General features: G+C 41.3%; 1 protein-coding gene across 2 annotated transcripts in view; it reads left to right on the forward strand.

Moving 5' to 3' along the window:
* SLC66A2 (solute carrier family 66 member 2) overlaps window positions 1-15,629 on the forward strand; it is a 65,554-nt gene continuing 49,925 nt past the window's right edge. Inside the window, exons 1-4 of one of the 2 annotated variants that reach the window (XM_058025916.1) lie at window positions 1-47; window positions 440-796; window positions 9,707-9,840; window positions 14,051-14,104. In XM_058025916.1, coding sequence (XP_057881899.1) covers window positions 594-796; window positions 9,707-9,840; window positions 14,051-14,104 — 391 coding nt within the window. In that variant the 5' untranslated portion in view covers window positions 1-47; window positions 440-593. The remainder of the gene's footprint in view (window positions 48-439; window positions 797-9,706; window positions 9,841-14,050; window positions 14,105-15,629) is intronic. The other variant, XM_058025925.1, reaches the window with a different exon arrangement.

The raw sequence follows: 15,629 nt of genomic DNA on the forward strand, positions 1-15,629 counted from the left end.
GCGGCGCCGGGGGATGGAGGCGGCGGTGGCCGGAGCTCGGGGAGCAGGTGCGGGGCGGGCGGTCGTGCCTGCCCGCGGGGCGGGGAGAGCACGGGTGGGCGAGGGAGGCGGAGGAGCCCCCTCGGAGACACTACCCGGGGGCCGGGCGGGGGTGGCGGCGGAGCCGCGTATCCGCGTATCCGCGCCCTGCCCGGGCGCTCTTAGCGATGGAGCGGCGCGGCTGCTGTGCCGGGGCCGGGCTTCCCCTGTGGAGCGCCGGGCCGGGGCCGGGGCCGGGGCCGGGACCGGGACCGGGGCTGAGGCTGAGGCTGAGGCTGGAGCGGGGGCGGCCCCGACCCGCCCGCGGCAGGGCGGTGGTCCGGGCTCGCCGGCGCCCGGCTGGCAGCGGCCGGAGCCGCCCTCGGCAGTGCCAGGCTCACGCCTCATCCCTTTTCCCCAGGTCCGGGCCCCGTGGGAGAGGGCGCAGTCATGGTGCCGCATCCCGGGCAGGAGCCCGCCCGTGGCTAGAGCCGGCCCCGGCCGGAGAGCTGCGGCGGGGCACCCTCAGCCTGAGGGCATCCCTCAGCCTGAGCGCCTCCCCGCGCGCCCCCGGCATGGAGCCGGGCGGCCTGGAGTGGCTGCTGGTGCCCATGCGGCAGCTGGTGTCCTGGGGCGCCGCGGGGGCCATGGTGTTCGGCGGCGTCGTGCCCTACATCCCCCAGTACCGGGACATTCGGCGCACCCAGAACGCCGAGGGCTTCTCCACCTACGTCTGCCTGGTGCTGCTGGTCGCAAACATTCTGCGCATACTTTTTTGGTAAGTTGGCTGTGTTTCTGCTCAGTTCTGAAGGTTCCTGATTGTTTGCCAGGTGTAAAGCTTCGATTGGAATGCTTGAAGAAATAAAGTTTTACGTGCATTTTCCCTTCTCTTGAAGTTCTAAATGCTGTCTTTCCGTTAGTGTGTGTCTATTAAGTCGAGTGAACTGGGCTGGGGAGCATGGTTTGTTTCCCTTGCCAGATCTGATTACCAGCACTCTGATTTCCAAGATGAAACTTTTTAACTTGTTGGTAAAGAGGTTTTTGCTAAGTCAGATCTTTTTTTAGCCGACTGTATTTTGCATTTCTCATATTCCACTATCTCAATTTTCAGAGTGAAAGCCTCGGTATCACACACTTATTCGAATGTCTAGTTGGCATTAGAGTCACTGGAACACTTGCCATATATTCTTGCATTTTTCCAGGGTGCTAGCTGGCTTCAGAGGGGGTTCACTTGTAGATCTTCATGCACAACTACAGATGAAAATTTTTTTTCTTGGATAAGCAAGGAAAAGGTGTGCTGCCTTTCAAAAGCAAATTTCTTTTGCTTTCAACACCAGTTTCAATACTTAAGAGCAAGTTTGTTTCCATATTTTAGTCTTGTGTTGCCGGACAAAGAAAATGTTATTACGGCGTGATTTCTGTGAATCAGTGTTATAAATATCTTTGCCCCCTGTTTCTGATTATACAGGTGCTACACCACTGAGAATGTACTTGGGAAACCAAACATGAAATGGTCTGGGCAATTAGTGCAACTAAGGACAATTATTCTATGATTCTGTTTTGACTACAAAGTAGTGCTTTTTAATCCATAAAGAACTGATAGGTAACAAGGCTGCATCCGTTTGTTGGTTTTTGGTTTCTTTTTAAAGAAACCTCCGCTGACTCTGTATAATGGCTTCCTGGTTTCTGGTACAGCATGTAAGTGCTGTGCTGGAGTGGAAAGCAGGAGACCCTTTCTTGGCACCACAAGCTGGCAGTCAAACAGAGGAGTCATCGCTGGAACAGAGCTACTTGTTGCGTTGGAACTGTGTTTTCCTGGGGAGAAGTATATGGAGAAAGCAGAGAGCAGGAGGGGAGCAGAGGAACTGGCAGGAGAAGGAGAAGCAAAGAGCCTGAGCTGACAGTGTTAGAAAGAGAAATAGTCTAATTTTTGGTTGTACTGGAGACAGTCAAAATATAGAAATGGCTTACACCTGAATGGAGATGCTGGCAGTTTCTAGGTAACTCAGGTGAGTGCATCTCTTTAGTGAGACTCAGACTATGGAAAAACTGAAAGATCTTTAGTTTGAATTGATTTTAAGTACATCTAGTTGAGAGATGTGTGAAAGTATAAATACTGGAAGTAGTGAAAAGTTATAATTGATATCAATATTGAAAGGTTTGTCAATACCTCAAAAGAGAGAATGCAGTTATATTGGTAGGAGTAGGTATGAATAGATGAGCCACATGATAGTATCACTCCCTGACATGTGTAAGCACTGTGTAACTTCTGGTCACCTTGGACCTTAGCATGGAATGGCTTCACATGGCACCCTGCAGAAACCTTTCTGTCTGTGCTTGCAATGAATTGTCTCTCTCTGGTTCTGCTGAACTAAAAGACAAAAGAGTACTTGCATAATGATAATTCAGTGTTCCCAGGAGAGAATACTGCATTCCTGGTAGTTAGTTATAAGCACCAGTAAGTCATGAAAACGGCATTGAGGGTGGATGATATCCTTGGGTATCTGGATGATTTAAGGAAGATCACAGAGCAAGAGCCTGTGATTCCTGTGAACATTGTGAAAATGCACCCATGTAGCATCTTGGCAATTCAATTTTTGCATTATTTGGTTAATGTCACCTATGGCCGATGCATTATCTGGGACACAATGCTCTCAATAATGACATAAACAGCAGAATGATTTTAATTGTATATGTAAAATTCTTTGGAGGAAATTAGAAAGTTTTTATTTATTTTGTTTTAAATTTATTAAATAATTTAATCCATTGTGGTGCCAGGACAGAATTGTTCCTACAAGTAATTTTGTTCTGTATATAATCTTTTTCCCCAAGTACTACTTGATGTCTCCTTCCCTTTAGCAAACCCTGTATTAATCCAAGTCTCTCTTCTGAAAACTCTGCTGCCATAAAGCTTCTGATTTCATTTAGTTTCAGTTCATTACCTGTGATTATTAAGCATGTGGTTTGAGCCAGAGTAATTTTTTGTGGTCTTCCTCTCCTCCCTGATCCAAAAAGAAGTACTTAAATTGTTAGGCCTCAAAAACTTTCAAGTTTTAATAGTGTTGCTTTTCAGGACTTAATTTTTTCCTAGGATGGATGATGTTTTTGTTGTTTTTTGCTTGTTTGTTTTGTTTTAACGTCAAAGACGCTTCTGTAATTCGTGTCTGTGGTTACTTCCAGGTTTTCCCTGAAATTTCATGTATTGAATTTGTGGCTCACAAGGACAGACTGTTCCTGCCTGTAATGCCTTTTATGCCTCTGTATACTTGCTCTTGTGTAGTGCTGGTGTTTCTGTATTTGTGTTACTCATAACAGACCCAGTCCTCCCACCTTTCCCTTATGGCTTTATTACTCGTCCCCATAGCTGAGAAGAAGGAAAATTCCCTCACATTCTCTTTGTGGAATAATGGATTCCACAGGTTCCTATAACTGTACTTGGTTTTTTCAGAGGTTATCGCTTATTGGTTTAATGCCTGGTTTTGTTGTGGTTTAAGTTTGACCTTTCATCTCCCCTCCAAATAGAGTATTTGCTTCCTAATCTTCTTGCAATGTTTTACGTGTCAATAGAGTTTCAGCTGGTGAATTGCACTGTGACAGTAGCCAATGAACAAAGTACTACTGAGATCAAGGATAACAATCCTGTTTCCAGTTACCTGTTCTCACCAATTCTGTTTCTCTGATTAGACTGTCTTTAGTGGTAAGCCATCTTTTGAAGTCAAGAGGACTCAGTGCAGTGCCTCTCTTCCTTGTGATTCTTACATCTAATAGCTTAATTTCAAGGTGTTCCCAAAGAACTTTTGGTTTGCTAGTGATGACAATAGCAGAGTATCCATTTTTCATGCTTCTCTTTCACACAATGTCTCAAAATTTCATCTTTAAGGAGCTGTTTCTGCTTTCAGTTATGGGTGTTTGGCCTTGCTGTGTTCCAGCAATGTGCCAAAACTTTGGGTGAAAGGATTGGTCTGGAAGAATGAAGACAGGGTATGGATAGCAATGGGTGTGATTCTGCTTCACTTTATTTATGCTTGTATGGCTTTTGTTTGGGAAAAAGAAACTAAGCTTGGTTATGTTTAAGTCTTTTGCCCTTTTAAAGAGGATTCTTAAAAAAAAATTGAAAGGTAGACAGTTTGTGCTTATAACATCATGCAAGGGAGTCTCTTGTTTACCAGTGTGAAGAGCAGATTTTGTGCTGTAGTAGATTTTATACCAATTTAACTTTAAGTAGTAATCTATTGTTACAATTTCATCTAACACATCAAAGCAATATTTATTCTGGGGTGCCACATCAAAGCAATATTTATTCTGGGGTGCCAGTATAGCTGCTGGATATGATCTATGGCTGCATCAGCTGCCTGCCCCTTTGTTTTGTCCTGCCGTTGTCAGTACTGCTTCTCCTGTTTGTCTTCTCCAGCCCTACAGGTCATTGTTTCTCTGGACTGGTCAACTTGGGGAAAGTTTGCACTGTGGATAGACATCGAGAGACAGTGCAGAACTCCAGGCCTTTGTAATTCTGGTGCATATGAAAGTGTATGGCCTGCTCAAAAAAAAAAACTGAGAGCAATTTTCTTCCCTCTACATTTTTAATTAAACACTTCATTACCATTTTTGATAGCTTGTGCCTTATGTCTTATTATACGTTCTTGAGTTAGCTCCGTGTTCTTCCTCAAGGGATACCTGAGCTCTGAGGTGATTAATTATCTGTTTAAGCTGTCCCAGGGTGTTTGGAACTTGTGGGATGGCTCCAGAGTTCCCTGTGGCACTAGACCAAGGCACACACATCTTCTGGTTTGTGTGGCTGCCAGCTGAGTAGCTTTGCATTGTCATGAGGGGAGAACAGCAATGAGAAGGCGGGTGAGAGTTGTGTAATCAGTAGAGGGTGAAGGATGCAGAAAAACTTACTTGTGAGTTCTCCCTCTCCCTCTCTACCCCCTCTCTCTCTTCACCCTTTCTTTTTTGAAACAGAGCTTATAAAGAGATAAATTACAGTTTCTTCTAATATTAAAATGAGAATAAATAACTAGAGGAAAAGGAACTATAGATTTCTTAGAAATCAGCATAGACATTTTTATATATATCTTGAGTAAGTGCAGCCAAAAGTACTTATGTTGCCTGCTATCCCCAGAACTTTTTAAAATTTTTTTTTCAGTTTTACATTTTGTAAAATGGATGTCAGTATATAATAGGGTTTGTATATTTTCCAAGAAGACAATGTTCTTTCCAAAGGTTTTGAGCTGCAATTCCAAGGGACGCTGTCCTAAAACTCACACAGCAGTGCCACAGAAATCCAAAACCAAGAAAATAAAACCATCCAGTTTTGGAGTTGTTCTCACAAAATAGTTGCTGTAAGGCAAACTGTGGGAACAAGTTCTGGCAGCCAGGGACAGGATGGAGACTATGGACTGTGTTATTTTTGATCAAAGCTAACTCTCTACCCATTGCACATCAGTTGACCTGAAACAAAAAGTCTTCTTAAAACAGCAATATCAATAGAGCTCAGAGCTCTCTGTGCTGGAGTCAATGGAATAATTAGAGACCCAGGTATGGAGCTGGAGGTCATTTGCAGAGAAATGGTGAACTTGCTCTTGTCAGGGGTAGACTCCTAGGTATTCATTGTGCTGTAACATCTGCAGTGCTACCTGTGGACCAGGTCCCTTCTGTCTTGTGTTGCTCTGGCTTTGGAACGCAAAGCAGTGAAGTCTGAAAGACTTCCTGCGAGAAAGAGAAACTTGTGCTTTTAAGGCTTCTGTTACTAAAATGGATCTTGCCAGTTTTTACCGTGTGTGGCATGTGGGATGATGCTATGAATCAAGCTGATAGAGTGACTACGACTTTGAAAGATTGCCTTATGTATGGCCTGCTGGTGGAATCTTGCTCAGATATTGAGACTAAAAGTGTTATGCAATTCCTCCTCCTTTGTGTAAGTGCCACAGAGTAGGGATAAGATGTGCTACTTTTTTGTGCAGAAAGTCAAGTGGAATGTTGTATGCACAAGTGAGGAGCTTCATTTGCGATGATGTGTTAAGTCTTGGAAGTTTACATGTCAAGAGGAACCTTGCATCTAAAGATCCTGTTGCAAAACTAGTTTGTTTCTTCTTCCTGCTTAAATCCCACAGGTTAAATTCTGTAATTATGTGGGGTGCCTTTCAGGACAGCTGCTGTGCTGCTACCCTGGGCTATCTGTTGTGATCCTGGTAGTGTGTGGTGTATCCTGAGTGCTTCCCATGTTGCCTAGAATCTGTAACTTCCCAGAGAGCTGAAAAGCAGACAGCAGATGAAAGCTGGAACAGCATCCATGAGTGTAGGAGGAAACAGAGTGATCTCGCTGCACCAAAAGCAGTCAGTTTCTTTTCAAAGATGTCTTACGAAAAGCGATAAGCAAACCTTTATGTTTGGTTTAGCTTAGGCTTCCTTTTCACAATTGGCATTTGCTGTTTCGAGTAGGCTCAGGACTGGAATAGCAGGATTATTGCAGAATTGAATTGTACCAATGGAATTATGTAGTTTTCTCAATAACTAGTTAGTCTCTGCTCTGCCTTGAACGTGCCCTTCTCTTGTCTTCATCAGCTTGAACATGCATTAGTCATTTGAAGGCTATGGAAACACTAATAACATAACTAATAGCATGTGAGCCACTCCCTCTCCTTTGTTTATTTGACTAGTACAGGAAATAAAGGGTTCTTTTGTTTTTACAAATTAAGCAAACAGTGGAAAAGCTCTTTGTCTCTTTGTAGTCTGACATAGGAACTCTGAGTTCCTTGAATACCGCAAGTGTCACTGTTCATTTCCTTGTACAACACTGTAGTTATGGGATGAAAATGCAGAATAATGGTGGTGACCCCTCACCCCCAGGACTTGAAAGCTGATCTTTTCTGCAAGTCTGTTCTAGTATCCTAAGGCTCTTCACTTTTCTCTCATAAGGTGCTTTAATTACCTTAGCGTGCTTCCTCTCCTGGCTCCTGCTTACACAGAGACAGGAATAATATCTGTGAGGCAGAAAGGAAACAGCATGGCATGGCATGCTTTCCCTGCAGGGCTTACATCCCACAGTGCTCCTGGCTCAAGCTGGCCTGAGGAATCTTAAACTGGATTAGTGTTGCTTTGGCAGGCCCTGATATTAATGCAGAGTAGGTAGCTCAGAGTGGTGTTTGTGTCCATGATCCTGAGCAAAATGAGTGTTCTGGCTTTACTTTTACAGCTTCAAGAACCCAGGAGTGGTCCTTGACAGTGGTATTCCCTTCAGTCTTGCTGCCCAGGTAGTGGGGTGTAATCCATGTGGTGTAGTTTGCCCTGCCTGTTGGTCTCCATAGCAGCTTGTTTGTTTTTCTGTATACGTGATCTAGTTTAGCGGGTTGTGTTGCCTGCAAGACTTATTCTGGGGTTTGGTGTTTGGGGAGATATATTTCACATGAGTGTGTTTTGTTGCATAACCTTTGTTATCTTTTACTGGATGGTTGTGAAAAACCCTACAGGTGCTTTGCATTGTTTGAAGTTCCCATAAGAATTTTTAAATTTCCCTTTTAACTCTCTTGTGTGTTGTGAGTTTTGTTTTACTTTTTTTCCCACCTAGTGTTTAGGGGGAGAGAGTCTGTAGCAATACTTGAATGTCATGACAAATTGTTGTGATCAGACAAGCAGGTGGCTGTGTTTATTTGTGTTTGTGGTGAGCGGGTATTTGTACTGCAGGCAATACTTTTGTGAGGCACCCATTAGTGAATGACCAATAATCTCATCAGCAGGGAGGAGCTAGCCTTGCAGTGACCTGTGGCTGGATTTACTGTCATAATAGCTTCTAACTTGTTGTGCTGCTAGCTCAGCCCTTCTTAAATGCATTACTGTATTTTTACATGCAAATACATTTGTATTGAAGATGGTTTTTCTAAATCTGATGTAAAGTGGTTGATAGTTAATTGTTCTGTACTTGTCAGTAAGTCTTTCCCATAGTTTTTCTCATCCCTGAGTAAGAGACAAATATTATAGTATTGAATTCCAGTAGATGAGGGCAACTTGGCCACAGTCAGCAACACAGGCTGAAGGAGATCTGGAGTGATGAGCCTGGAGCGTAGGTTAGGCCAAACTTTTATTCTTTTCCCCTGCATTTTAAACTAGTGCAGTGAAAGCCTTATTCAAAGCACACGCTGCCTATGATTATGCTTATCAGCTGTTTTCTTTATTTCCTTCCTCATAGTGTCCTCCAAATTTGTTACAGTAAAGGCTCCATTGAGGGTAGAAGTGGGGGGCTGAAGGTCGCAGAACTGCTATTCCTGCAGTAGTAACTGGTGGGCCCTCTGGCAGTAGTGCAGAGCCTCAAGGAGCTGTACTTTTCCTCAGCTGTATGCCACTAGGCAAGAAATACTTGGCTCTTTTCACTGATGTGGGCTGCTTGGCTCTTCTGCACATGATTTCCAAGGAAGCTAGTCAAGGACTTTCCAGTCTCTGTCCTGTTCCTTGTTAGTTGACTCATAACAAAAAATCTCTCTGGTGAAATGGCTGCAGTGGAAGCGCAGTAGTGTGAGACAGCATGATGGTGAACCTGGCTGGTTTTTACTAGCATGGAGCTTGGCCATAAAAGTAGGCCAAGCATAACAAATTACATTTTGCCAGGGTACTGTAAAACAGGAACTGTCAAGAAGAGGGCAATAATTGCCATGCCTGTGAGGCTTGGGACTCGGTCAGCATGATGTGGTGGAAGATTTACCTTAGTAACTGTGCTGCTAGGAAATTTAGAAAGCCTGTGTGCCTCACGGTGCAGGTGAGGGCGCTGGGGAGCACAGCAATATGTTCTGACCAAACTACTTCCTCAGCATCTCTGTCTTCAAGGCATAAACACTGGCAGAACTGAGCACAGAGAAGCAGCTCATTGTGATGTGTGTGTCACCTTCCTGTTGAAAATGCAATATGCTTCCACCCTTAAGCCCTTATGCACTTACTGAGTGTGTGGTGGGGATTGCTGAGCTTTCATCAGGTGATGTTGGAAGAGCATTACTGATCTCCGCTGAAGGATTCTCCTTTTCCTACAGCAGAATCTTGTGCAATCACTTAAGAGTAAGCTCTTCAGTCAGGACTGGCTACAATCCAAGTTCATCCTCTCTGCTGTGTGAAGGAAGTGCATGGAAGCTCCCAAGACATGTCATCTGTACTTCCTTACTTCCCCCAATCTTTGTTCAAATAAGGCAGAAATTTATTAAATAGTTGGTGTGTTCTGCAGACCTGGCTTTTCCACTCAGATGTCTAGACAGGGCTATGGGTATTTATTTCTTTATAGGGCAAGTGCTGTTGCTTTTATGACTTAACTTAAAAATGGAAAATTGTCAAAGGGAAGTTTTGCACAATTCCATGTGAAATCTTTGGAGTGTAAGTGTGGAGAGCAAACATAACTGGTGTTAATGTGGCATAACTCTCTGGTCTCTCTGTACTGACTTACTGCTTACTGAATGTGATTCTCCTTTCAAAATAATAGGTTTGCTGCTGGCTTTTGAAGCAAAGCCTTAAGCTTCTCTCTTCAGCATCTCTAGGATCAGTCCACTGGGATGTTGGAATAAGGTTCTCAGATACTTCTGCTCTGAGCTCCTGTATGGGCAACTAAGTCTGTCTGGTGACTCTGGCTTCCTGAGCCTTCCATACCTCTCACTGTTAGCATTTCTTTTTGCACGTGTTTAGATGTTTTACGTACTTTCTCTTCCTTTTTTAGGTTTGGAAGGCGTTTTGAATCCCCTCTTTTGTGGCAGAGCATTATCATGATCATTACAATGTTACTGATGCTGAAACTGTGCACTGAAATTCGTGTGTCCAATGAGCTGAACGTGAAACGCCGTTCTTTTGCAGGTCAGTGATGGGAATTGGCTTTTTTAAGATAAATATCTCTGAAAATATGGTGTGCTCTATTTTCAGTACAAAAATTCTGTGTTGCAGTCCAGTCTCCCCACTGTAGCACTTCCTGAACTTTTTTTTTGAAACTGCTTATTTTCTAGATAAAAATGTTCAGCTGAAATTTTATTTCAGACAGGTCTTGGTTCAGTCTAGAAATTGGAGTTCTCCCTAATATTTCACACCACATTCTGAATATAGAGCTAGTTGTTATGTTATTGTGCTAGCCTGGATTTTTTAAAAGATCTTGGCTGGAGTAAGAAGCTGTTTTCTTCAGCTGTATGTTTTACCAAGTTCTTAGTTATGATCTTATGCTGTTATCTAAATGTTGTAATTGCAAACATTTGCTTTTGTAGATAATAATTTTCTATTTACTTGAGTTACTGACCATCAAGAAACCAGGTGCTTCTTACCATGGTTGCAAAACTTATCTTTTTTTTTTTTTTTTTTTTTTTTTTGTGTACCATTTCCTTTGGCTTTAGTGTGAGATTAGTGGGAATTTTCTCATATTTTTGTTTTGGTTAATTTTGATAATTTTGGTTGGGACAGACTATTATTCTCTGTTTAATAAAATGTTCAGTCTTTGTGCAAAGTCCTTTTCTCCCTGCAGATAAGAAATGTGAGATAGGGTAGATTTTTGTTTCTTTGTGTTGACTTTGATGAACAACATTTTATGTAACAGCTTATTACCAACAAGAACAGAATTAACACTGTCAGCTTTCTGTCAGTTGTTTTGCCATTAAGGATGTATAATTTATTCTCTCCATCTGTTCTCTTCCACACTCCCTAGTAATTGAGGGTCTGATCCAATTCCAGATATCCACAGCCAGCATTAGAAGGCAGCAGCTCCTGGCTGTGCAGTAGGGTAATTTATCTAATAGCTAAGGAGGCTACTTCCATTCCTGCTCATTGTAGAGTGTAGTGAGAAACTATTCAGGTAAGTGAATTCATGTGGAAGAGGAGCTGCAATCCAGCTTCCAAACACAAGCTGCTGTATTCACAGGGTTTTCAGTCTGGCAGGATGAACGACTTAAAAGCTGTTTCCAGCCAGATTTAGCAGCAGGTAAAATCCAGGAAGCATTTGGGAGGGGTATGTGTGCTTTCTTCCTCCTCTGCTGTTAGTGCTAGCATTTTGTGGAGTGACAGAGAGGTTTCTCTGTTTGCCCTTTCTGAGAGGAAATTGTTCTTGGGCACATTTACACACACACACACTTGCAGGCTCCTTCAGTAACCTTTGGTCAGAAAAGGGAGACTCTTCAGTTTAATATATAGTGCTCTTTAAGCAACTCTCCCTGAAGGACATACAGTCTCCTAAGGGGGTAATCAGTCCTGCCCTTGACAGATGATAGAACCTCTTTAAGGTTGCATTGTATTATATAAACTTTTTTCCTAAAACTCATTTTGTCATAGGGAATTTGCTAGAGAGATGGATTTTTACTTACTTGTGGTCCTTAATTATTTGTTTTCATAGAAAGGCATGAGTCTTCCTACAAGCACTGAGAATAGTTGGAATATCTTTCTTACATGGGATTGATATTTAGTAAGGACAACTGAATGATGGGTCAGAATAAACATTCAGGTGCATGCAAAGCTCCTTTCAAGCTGGACAGAATGGTAGGTTTCAAGAACAATGCGAGTAGGAGTGAGAACTCTGTTTCTAATCAAACACCTAATCTTATCTCTAAAGTTTTATGGTGATCTAGGCAAGCTGGTAAGTCTGTGTACTTACTTTCCTTTCTTATAGTTTGCTGGGGCAGTGAAGAGCTAGGTATGAAGTCATTGTTTTTTGTTAACCTTGCAGAATCCTAAGGGAAGGTACAGCGTTTCTGTATGATAATTGTTATTTCTCACATTGCTGCTCTTCATTGTAAACGTTTTTCTTTTCTATCCTCCCTTTGAATGTTTCAGCAAAATAAACCAAAATATTTAGAAAGAATAGAATATTTCAGTGGAAGGAGTTTACTGTTTTCTTATATTATTTTTAAATGTGGTATTTCTTCCAAGTGGTAGAAGTGTGTTTACCAGTGTGTTTTCAGTTATGTGGGAATTGCCTTTTTTCCTTTTGTTTTTATTTTTCTCACAAATTAGGTCCCTTAAGTAATAACTAGTTCAGAAAGAATCTGCTTCCTATCTTGAAGCATTAAGAAGCAATCTCTTCAAATCCTGACCAGCTTGTTCTTTATTCTTTATCATGTTTTCTGGTATTACTGGCTTAAAATACCCAAAATGTCAATAGCTATTCAGAACATGCAAAGCCATTCAGTCAATTTGCTTGTATTTTGATTTGTAGGGTAACTATCATAGCATGAGAAATGCAGTCTCCCTAGATTTTCTAGTAATGTTTGATCTTTTTTCCTTTTATTTTTTTTAGACTCTGTACATAGAGAACTTAAAAAGATTATGTGAATTTTCTTAAATTTTTCCCTTCTCACAGTTACTTCTAAATTGTGGGTTTTCCCCCACTCCCTTTTAGTATTACAAAATGAAATTAAGTTGAAAGTGGTGTCATCCATCTTGTGCTGTTGCTGCCTTCTCTGATTTTTTGTTTTGGATACAGAGACTTTATCCTTCAGTACATACCAATTGAAAACAGAGCAAATGCTGTTCATATATCCAACTGTTCTATTACCTTTTTTTTTTAACTTGGACTGTATAGCCTGTTTTTAACAATTCAGGTTGGAGAAAGCCAGCACCCAAAACAGGCAAAACACAGAACTAACAAATACCCCAATTTGATTTTAAAACCTCCAGTGACAGAACAGTTCTCTCCCTTGCATGATGTTGCTTTGAAAACTAAATGGGGTCCTCAGGTGAAATCAGCAGCTGTGAACAATAGCTTCTTATCTTTTATTTTGTATTCAGCCTCACTGCATCTTAAGTGCTCTAATGCAGATCTTCTGGTACCATTATTGGGGTAACAACAGTTTTCCATATTTGTTCCCAAGTTTTAAAGTTGTATCTGTGGAGCCATATTTATGCTGCGTTGTTGGCACAGTACAGAAAGGGCCATGCTTCTTGTTAATTTTGTTGTTGTTTTTGTTCAAAGTATTGTAATATTTTGGGGCATGATGGTGCTACCATACTAAAGAGCTGAATTTTGAAATAGAAAATGTGGATGTGCTATGTCTTTACTCAAGAACCAAGAGGTGGCTGAAGCAAAATTGTCACAGGTACAGACAGCTGAAAACATCTGGTTACTTTTGGGAATGTTGGTGGGCCAGAGCAGTTTGTTCATATTCTTGGAGAGACAGACACTCTCCCCAAATCAGCCTCCTGCCTCTCTCCAGCAAACATTCCAGTAATGCCCAAGACGTTGGGACAGATTTTGACTCCCTTGAATGTATGAACTATACTGAAAACCAGTGGACAATATTTATTGAAAGGAGATTCTTGGACATCTCTCTCTGTACTTGTGCAGCCTGGGCTCCACAAGTAGAGCATGGGCTCCTGTGTTTTTGCATTAAGATCATTTCCTCTTGTCATTCATCCAGTTTTGCTGGTTGACTTAATCTCCTTTATAACTTGTATCTTATTATAGCACTATGATCCTTTGAAGAGCTTTGGTTTTGGCACTAAAGAATTCTCTTGTGTAATATATGGGTTTCAACTGGCAGAGGAAAGTTAGAGTGGAAAAGGTTTAGCATGCAGCATGGTTGCAGATGAGGTCTGTTCTCTTCTTCTTCTTGGGCTTTGTGACAGTATTTTTGAATAGCATTTTCCACCAGAGGCAAGATAACTGTCTCAGCTGTTAATACATACATACATATATGTCCACACACCCTGTGTTGCTGAGGTAACAGGATGTTCTCTCTGATCATTAAAAGTTAGAATTTATGTAGTCTAAGGTAAGACTCAAGCTGCCTGTTTAATTGTTTTTTAAGCCTTTATTTTCCCCTCCTAGGTACACTGCATATTGGGTTGTGCACTGAGACTGTTCAGGGACTTCGTACTGCTCAGTCCTGTCTTAGCATTGTGGGGTGGGAGCCTTATAGAAAGCATGGGGACTAAAATTTCTGGCATGTTTTGGTCCGGCTATTATTTTTTAATGAATAAAATGTACTAACTGACTAAACTGTAGCTCAAATAACCACTGTTATATTTAATCATAAAAGTCTGTTTGTCTTTCCTTTCTTTTTTTTTTTTCCCTTCAACTCTTTTTTTTATGTAGCTGCAGATAGTAAGGATGAAGAAATCAAAGCACCTCCCAAGAGATCCTGTCTGGGTATGTACTGTACAAATCCATTCTGCCTGAAGTTGTCCCCTTAACCACATATTTCATGATTTGCTACTTTTTGTGATCATTTTTGGAAATGATTGCATGATCATTTCTATAGAGAATGTTTGCATTACCTTTTCTTGACATACTAAAACCTGGTTTTTAATTTTTTTTTAATTTTTCACCTGCCCACTTTTAACTTTCATGGAAAAGAGGAAAAGATGCTTTCAGCTCTATTTCAGAAACTAATTCTTTGAAGGCAGTTGAATTGACTACATCGTGTGTCTTCCATACTCCTTCCCCAAGCTGGACAAACAAAACAGTGATTCACTTCTTCAGACTCAGTTGGCCTTTTTGCAGCTCTAATGCTGAGGAAACTATGAAATATACAGCAGTATGTTTTAGCAGATATTTCACTTTGATATTCAAGCAAAGTGCCTGCATCCTTGTGAATATTCTTCTCTTTTTCATTATAGAGCAGCCTCAAAATTGCTATTTGAGAATTAGTAATGCTCAAGGTGAGAGCTTCCAATCTTCAGTTTCAGAGTTGGAATCTATGTTGTTTAATTTAGCTAAGGAACAAGAAGTATTAGGTGCAAACTAGCCTTGCAGTACTTTTTCCACACCTAATAGTATGGAATGCCAGTTTTAGTCAAGTAATTGTAGTTTTGTTTTAAATTAGTTGGGGTATTGCATCAGAGAAGTTCCCCAAAATCAACTTTTAGTCTGGTTTTAACTGAACTGATTCAGAATCTTCCATTGGTACCAGCTGTATTCTGTTGCAGTTCTTGAGTTAGTGAGGGATCAACTCAGCTGGCAATATCCAGGGCACAGAAGAACATTACTGCAGCAAAATGAGTCTCTGTATTTCTCAACACACAGTTAATCAAGCTGGAGTTAGCTCTAAGAAACTGGCCAAGAATGGTATTAACCTGCGTGCTTTCTTGAAGCCATAAGGCCAATCCTGCTTAGGTTAAATAAGACTGTCTTTTAATGATTCATCTTCTGGATCTCCCCTTTCAGATTTAGGGGCAAAATCCATGCTTTGGGAAATTTATCAGGTTTTTTTGTCTGATACCGGTATTTTTGCAAAGCACCTTTTCCTTTTATATTTTCAAAACATTATTTTGTCTGGATTTGGTATCAAACTGTTTTCTTTCTGTTTGTCTTTAACTCTAGTTTGTGTGGTCATTCTCACTGGCTTGCAACACTAACCATTGGAATGTAATGTTTAAGCAGTTCTGTCTTCCATGTGCCTGTATTCCTGTTGTCTTTTACTAGTTTCTAGCAACGCTTTATTTACAGTCTCAGAGCTATAAACAGTTGCCAGCTTCCAGTGGTTAAAATTAAACAGAAATAAGTAACTTAATGTGACCTTTTACTTTTTTCAGTCAATGTTGTTTCCTTGTCTTTTTGGTTAAAAAGTAATTTGTTGGCAGTTTGATAGCTTAAAAAGATGTAGAATAAAGCACCACACAAGAGAGAGTTGAGGGTGTGGGGGAAGGTTACTGCAGTTTGAATGACCTAAAAA

The sequence above is a fragment of the Melospiza georgiana genome, chromosome 1 (assembly GCF_028018845.1).
Source record: "Melospiza georgiana isolate bMelGeo1 chromosome 1, bMelGeo1.pri, whole genome shotgun sequence".
NCBI classification, from domain to species: domain Eukaryota; kingdom Metazoa; phylum Chordata; class Aves; order Passeriformes; family Passerellidae; genus Melospiza; species Melospiza georgiana.